Source organism: Macrobrachium nipponense, chromosome 10 (assembly GCF_015104395.2).
Source record: "Macrobrachium nipponense isolate FS-2020 chromosome 10, ASM1510439v2, whole genome shotgun sequence".
Taxonomy (NCBI): Eukaryota; Metazoa; Arthropoda; class Malacostraca; order Decapoda; family Palaemonidae; genus Macrobrachium; species Macrobrachium nipponense.
In genome coordinates, this window is record NC_087204.1 from 107,579,681 (window position 1) to 107,587,102 (window position 7,422).

At 33.6% G+C, this 7,422-nt stretch overlaps 1 protein-coding gene across 1 annotated transcript in view; it reads right to left on the reverse strand.

Annotated features, from left to right (window-relative positions):
• Positions 1–435: 435 nt before the first annotated feature.
• LOC135224078 (ADP-ribosylation factor-like protein 6-interacting protein 4) overlaps positions 436–7,422 on the reverse strand; it is a 13,237-nt gene continuing 6,250 nt past the window's right edge. Inside the window, exons 2-3 of the mRNA XM_064262988.1 lie at positions 1,589–1,617; positions 436–731 (exon numbers count right to left, since the gene is read on the reverse strand). Of these exons, the coding sequence (XP_064119058.1) occupies positions 436–731; positions 1,589–1,617 (325 nt within the window). The remainder of the gene's footprint in view (positions 732–1,588; positions 1,618–7,422) is intronic.

Consider the following 7,422-nt stretch of genomic DNA (forward strand, 5'->3'; position numbering starts at 1 on the left):
ACCTCCTAAGTAACACGTAACTTCTTACTAATAATTTGCTGGTCATAGCTAGGCCTAAAGAATACTTTAGACCTAGGGTGGCACCTAAGTGGTAAGTGATTCTCGTGTAAAATAAAAAAAATAAAATAAAATCTCGAGAGGATTATAAAATGTAGTACTTATCAAATTCCACAAATTTAGACCACCCTCAAAATTAGTTGTGAAGTTTATGGCTGTTTGCGAAATATATTGTGTGTGGTTTTTTTTTTATTAAATTAAGCTGGTCTTTTTATCTGCACCGGCTCTTGCTCCTAGAACAGAAGAGCGTATTGACTTTTTTTTTTTCAATGTCGAATTTGTTCACAGTCCTTTTTTTTACGCTAACATATTAATTCCTAAGTTCTTGTTTCTTTAGACATCAGTTCCAGTTTTAGATTCGTTTACATTATGTGTGCTCTAAATAGAAACCGCTAATTTGGAACCGTGGTCATTTGTTGTGTCGTCTTTGATCAAGCAGACCGCAATTGCATTGTCGAAATTATCATCTGATTTTGAACCGTTGTGCTGTTTCTTCTTCTTCTTCTTCTTCTTCTTCTTCTTCTTCTTCTTCTTCTTCTTCTTCTTCGCACGAGGACTGAAAGGCCGACCATCGGATTTCCACGCCCGACTCGTTTTTTTCAATCTCTTCTTGGCTTTTTGCTCTCGCCTTCTCCTTTTGTAGCTTAATCCTCCTATTTTGTGGAAACCTCCGTCTGTCAGGAGGGAATAGCATTGTATCCGAGACGTTGTTGCACCATCGGCCATAGACCACACGCTGCCCAAATTTCAGCATCATTTACATTCGGGAACTCATATATATACTTGGGCAAAACACCTCTTACCATTTTTGTACGTTTTGTGGGTCCAATTATTTTGTATATTCATGAAAATGTAGATCGTCGTTTGACGCTGTGTGGCCTTTGAGATTACTATACTAAAGGAGGGTTTTGGTTTCTACGTGTTGTTTGCTTGTAGCCAGTATTTGTTTAACTGCGCTTGCATTTCTTTCAGGCCGTGATGTTCGTAAATATTCTTTTGTCCTCCTCGATATATATATATATATATATATATATATATATATATATATATACATATACATCATACATACATACAATACTATTAATTATATCTATACATATATATATTATATATATATTACATGAATATCGGTATGTTCACTTAAGCTTTTTGTCTATCTATCTATACACACACAGCACACACACACACACAGCACACACACACACACACACACACAAATATATAATATATATATATATATATATATATATATATATATATATATATATATATATATATATGTGTGTGTGTGTGTGTGTGTGTGTGTGTGTATGTATGATATGTATATGTACTGTGTGTGTATAGATAGATAAGACAGAAAGCTCTTGCTTAAGCAAACATAACGATGTTCGTGTAATGGAAAAAACTGACCAATATCTCTATGATAAATATTATCAATAAAGTCAGTGTACCGCGCGCCTATATTATTGCGTTGTGTTCGCTCTAGTAACTATTGGTTAGTGATCGATTAATTGACATTCTTGCATCAAACTTGCGTCACAGCTGCAAAGGTCATCCGACCTGAGAAAGAGAAAGAAAGAAAGAGAAAGGGAGAAACACCGAGAGTGAGAGAACAATCGGTAATAATTACTTTGTTGCGTTCTATCGCGAAAGGGACCATAACTACCAAGGGCTCTGGCGTCTTCTATTCATCCCCCTGTAATGGAAGGTGGGGTGTGTAAGGGGGTGGGGGTGGGGGGGGGGGGTGCCCGCTTGGTGTGTCTTGAGATCGAAAGCTTACTCACTCATCGTGTCTGTAGGTAGCCCGAAAGAAACTAAAAAGAGTGTGGGTATGAGTCTTGGGTATGGGCACGTGTCTGCCATCACGTTTAACGACCCGGATGAAAGTGAAAACCGACCTTTTCTCCGCTTGTCGACGATCCATAACCGTGGCTGAGAAAGCCCTCCTGACCTCTGTGACCCGACCCGGATTTTGAGGGGGGCGGGGGAGGGGGCGGGGCGGGGGGTTGTTAGGTGGCTTCTGAAGTCCTCGCTTCGGGTAATTAACTCGAGGAGTTTTTTTTTCTTTGTATTGTGGTATTATTTTTTTTATCTACTATTGCTACTGTTAACCCGAAAATTTTTTTTTAATTTTAATTTTTTTTTTATTTTTTATGTTTATATGAGGTATTTTCTTCATCTTTTACTTAGTTTTCTTTTCGTAGACATTTTTTATTAAGAGATGGGAATTAATTTATTATAGGCTTTAATTCTCATTTAATAATAATATAATCATAATAATAATAATAATAATAATAATAATAATAATATAATAATAATAATAATTGTAAAAAGAAACCCACAAATTCAATTTGTAACTTGTTTACTTCTAAGTATTTACATTAAGTGTGGAGTAAAACTTAATGTAAATACTTAGAAGTAAACAAGTTACAAATTGAATTTTGTGGTTTCTTTTTCAATCGTCGAAGAAAACTGAAAGAAGTTTTTGTTTGGTTAATAATAATAATAATAACATATAATAATAATAATAATAATAATAATAATAATAATAATATAATAATAATAATTTAATATTATTATTATTTATTATTATTATATTATTATTAATTAATTAATTAATATTGATAATAATAATAATAAAAATAATAATAATAATAATAATAATAATAATAATATAATTATTATTATTATTATTATTATTATTATTATTATTATTATTATTATTATTATTATTATTATTATTATTCCCTCTGACTTTCCGACCGGCATTCTAGCGACCGTCCACTGACAGTTATAAAAAGTCAGCGAATTAAGGCACATATTACTTTTTATTGCTACCGCAGCCTCAGACTACATGAAAGAAAGAAAATAAAAAGATGTCAGTCAGGTAGAAACGTGTTTCCAGACCGATGAGAGGGACTGGTTGCGGGAGATGCGATAACGCAAATACGCCAGCTAATATATAACAGGTTTTGGGCCACGTCATGAGCGGTTGTTTATATTTGTGCTGTCGTGTCGTTTGTGTGCGTGTGTGTATTTGTATGTCTAATACTATAATATTATATTGGGCTATTTATATATATATATATATATATTTATATATATATATTATATATATATATATATATCATATAAAATTTATATATATATTTATATATAATATTATATATATATATATATATATAGAGAGAGAGAGAGAGAGAGAGAGAGAGAGAGAGAGAGAGAGAGAGAGAACAATTATTACTTTTGACATTAATTTCCACAAGCATTATTATAGTCAACCTACAAATCAGGATGCTAATGTTACTGCAGGAGTAAGCAACTACTATAAGAAGCAACTACTCTACGAAGCCACTACTATGCAAAGCAACTACTCTACGAAGCAACCGCTAAAGAGAGCAACTATTGTTGGAAACACTTAGTACAGGAAGCAACTGCTATAGGAATGGATGTAACTACTGTAGCAAGCAACTACTATAGCAAGCAACCTATATAGGATGTCACTACTATAGTAAACAGCTACTACTATAGGGAGCAACTACTCCAGGAAGGAAGGAATGGAAGGAGATACTATAGCAAGCACCTACCATTCTACACCTGTATATATATATATATATATAAATGCAATCCTTTCTCTCCCTCCTATTATTCTGAACCTCTCTCCCCCCCCCTCCCCTGCCACGCTTTCGTAGGGGGCAAACAGGTCCTCCCGAAAAGTGGACGCAGGTCAGCCTTCCTTCTTCCCTCCTCACGTGGGCGCCCTCTGCTCCCTCTCCCTCGCCAGACTGGTCTCTCTCTCACTCTGGACTGGTTATGCCATCCTTTTTGTGTTCCTCCCGGGACGTTGCTTATTTGCCTTTTTTTTTTTTTTTTATCCCATCGGATACCGTTATTTTGGGATTATGCACAGCCGGTTTTCTTAAACCAGTATTTTTTTTATATTTTTTTTTGCATTCCTTTGAAATAGCAGGTAACATTTTTCTTTTATTGTAATCGCTGTTGTTATTATCCTTGTTATTAATGTTATTAACGTTACGGTTGTGGATGTTGTTGCTTACAGTGGAAGGGAAGTGTTGGAAATCAAGTTTTTTTTGTTTTTTTGTTTTTAGCATTCCTTTGAAATAGCAGGTAACGATTTTCTTTTATTGTAATCGCTGTTGCTATTATCCTTGTTGTTAATGTTATGAGCTTTACGGTTGTGGATGTTGTTGCTTATAGTGGAAGGGAAGTGTTGACGATTAAGTTTCTTTTCAATGTGAGATACTTGAGTGTATAGAGCATCATCGACATTCACAGGTATACAAATGCATTTTTCATTCATGTAACTGCAATGTTGACTCCTTGAGAATAAAACATATAAAATCATATTTATTTTTTTTCAAGGATAGGTTTCCGTTGTCGAATATAACTCTCTTTGACCAGTTTCCATGATTATTCGTTGATAGAATATTAATTTTGGTTTATTTTACCTTTTGCATATTCCGGGAAATCAATGTAGTGTTGGACGAAATTATATGGAAAGGCAATTTTCTTATACAAAAGAACGTAGATTCATAATTATAATATTTTGAGAACCTTGCATGATTATTCGTTAGTAAAATATTAATTTTAGTTTATTGTATCCGTTTGTATATTCCAGGAAATTTATTGTTTTCAGATACAATTGTATCAAAAACCTTATTTGCACATCATAGAAAAATAATCGTAGATCCATCATTATAATCTTCATTTTAAGACAGATCAGTAATCTTTTATTGGGAAAGCAACAACAAACATTTAGAATGTTATTTAACTATTTGTTTAAACATCTGTTCACTCATAATGTCTTCAGTAACCGGGTTAAATGCTGGTCATTTTGCCTAATCATTGTAAAAACTGAACGAAAAAAAGGGATTTCTTTTTTCTTTTTTTGTTGGTTGTTGATAAACTTTCATCGCTTCGGCCAAATATGGCTTGAAAAAAATAGTGGTTCAATGTTGGACAGTCACTTAACTACACCCTGTGCTTAATAGAAGCAGTTATTGTTTTATAGCATGCTTGAATGAGCACAGGTATCAATCTCTCGTATCAATTTGCTTCGAAAGACATCCCACATTTATTCACTAAGTAAGATTCAAGTTGTATAGGCTGCCATGCATTTGTTGATGAGCTTTGCCTCTCTCTCTCTAGTTAGTCATAAAGCCTGAGTTTTGCCTCTCTCTCTCTCTCTCTCTCTCTCTCTCTCTCTCTCTCTCTCTCTCTCTCGACTCGCGAGTATTTCAGATCATAATGTCATAGAATTAACAGTTCATTCCAAAAGCAAGTGAAAATAGAGATAAGCAAGAAATGAAAAAGTGGGAAGGATATGGAAAATACAACTTCTACAGTTAAAATATAAAATGGTAAGAATTAATGAAGAATTAAACAAAGATTGGGATAACATTTTCGTAAGTTGATGACAATAAGGGTAAATACGGAGATATTATATAAAACAATATTGGAGAAAATAGTGGATAAATATATACCGAAGAAGAAAAGTAAACATCATTCATGCATACCAAGAGACAGAAGGATCTTGTTCCAGAAAATCAGAAAGTGGAAAAAAGGTCTTGCAAAAGAAAAAAATGCATGGAAAGTTATAGAACTAAAAAGTAAGTAGTAGAAAATGCAGAACAAAAGATTATAACAATCAAAAGAAAATGAAAACGGGACTTGGAAGAAAAAACCCTATTAAATATCAAGCAAAACCCAAACTATTATACTCATATGCGAAGAAGATGAATTAAAAAGAAGAATAGAAAATAGGCCCTCTAAGAATTGAAGGGAGATTAACCGAATGAAAAAAAGGAAATTTGCGCAACATACTGGCAGAACGATATAAGAGAGAATTCACCCCTAGAATAGAATAAATGAAGATAATTGAATATAGAAGTAAGGGACGAAAATAGTGAATATTTAGCTGACATAGAAATTAATGAAGCTGTTATTGTTTGCAGGCAATTAATGAAATTAAAAATGGAGCTGCTGCAGGGCCGGATGGATCCCCTGCTATTTTGTTAAAGAAAGTAGTTCATTCTATCGCAAAGCCACTTGCAATATTATTAAGACAAAGTGTAGATACAGGCAAGATTTATGATCAGCACAAATTAGCAGATATCACCCCTACTTTCAAAAGTGGATCAAGACTAGAGGCAAGTAATATAGGCCTGTGAGTCTAACATCACATATTATGAAAGTGTATGAAAGGGTAATGAAGAAAAATATTATGAAACATTTAATAAAAAATAATTTGTTTAATATAGGACAACAACGGTTTCGTACCCGGAAAAAGTACACAAACCCAACTGTTAGTCCACCGTGAGAACATATTCAAAATATGAAAAGCGGAAATGAAACAGATGTGGTTTATCTAGACTTTGCAAAGCTTTTGACAAAGTAGAACCATAATATATTAGCAAAGAAAATTAGAAAACACAATATCGTAGATAAAGTAGGAAGATGGTTAAAAGAATTTTTAACACAACAGAAACAGATAGTTATTGCAAACGATGAGAAATCGGATGAAACCAAGGTAATATCCGGTGTGCCACAAGGTACGGTGCTAGCTGCAATATTGTTTGTTTTATTATGATTGAAAGACTAGAACAGTAATGTTAAGGATTCGGTAGTGAGTAGTTTCGCTGATGACACAAGAATAAGTAGAGAAATTACTTTGTTATGAAGATAGGAACGCTCTACAAAGAGACCTTAACAAAGTATATGATTGGGCAGAGGAAAATAGGATGGTATTTAACTCTGATAAATTTGAATCAATAAATTATGGAGACAGAGAAAGCTATATGCATATAGGGGACCTAATAATGAGACAATCACAAATAAGGAAGCAGTTAAAGACCTTGGTGTGATGATGAATAGGAACATGTTATGCAATGATCAAATAGCCATTCTGTTGGCAAAATGTAAAGCAAAAATGGGAATGTTGTTACGGCACTTCAAAACAAGAAAAGCTGAACACATGATTATGCTTTATAAAACATATGTTCGTAGTCCACTTGAATATTGCAATATGATATGGTACCCACTATCAAAAGGATATTGCACAAATATGAGAGTGTACAAAGGTCCTTTACAGCTAGAATAGAAGAAGTTAAGGACATAGACTACTGGGAAAGACTACAATCCTTAAAATTTGATATAGTCTAGAAAGGAGAAGAGAACGCTACATGATAATTCAGGCATGGAAACAGATAGAAGGAATACAGAAATATCATGGAACTAGAATATCAGAGAAGAGCAAGTCAGAGGTAGATTAATAGTGCCCAAACTATACCAGGAAAAATAAGGAAAGCACACAGAACATTAATCCACTACGCACCAGCATCGATA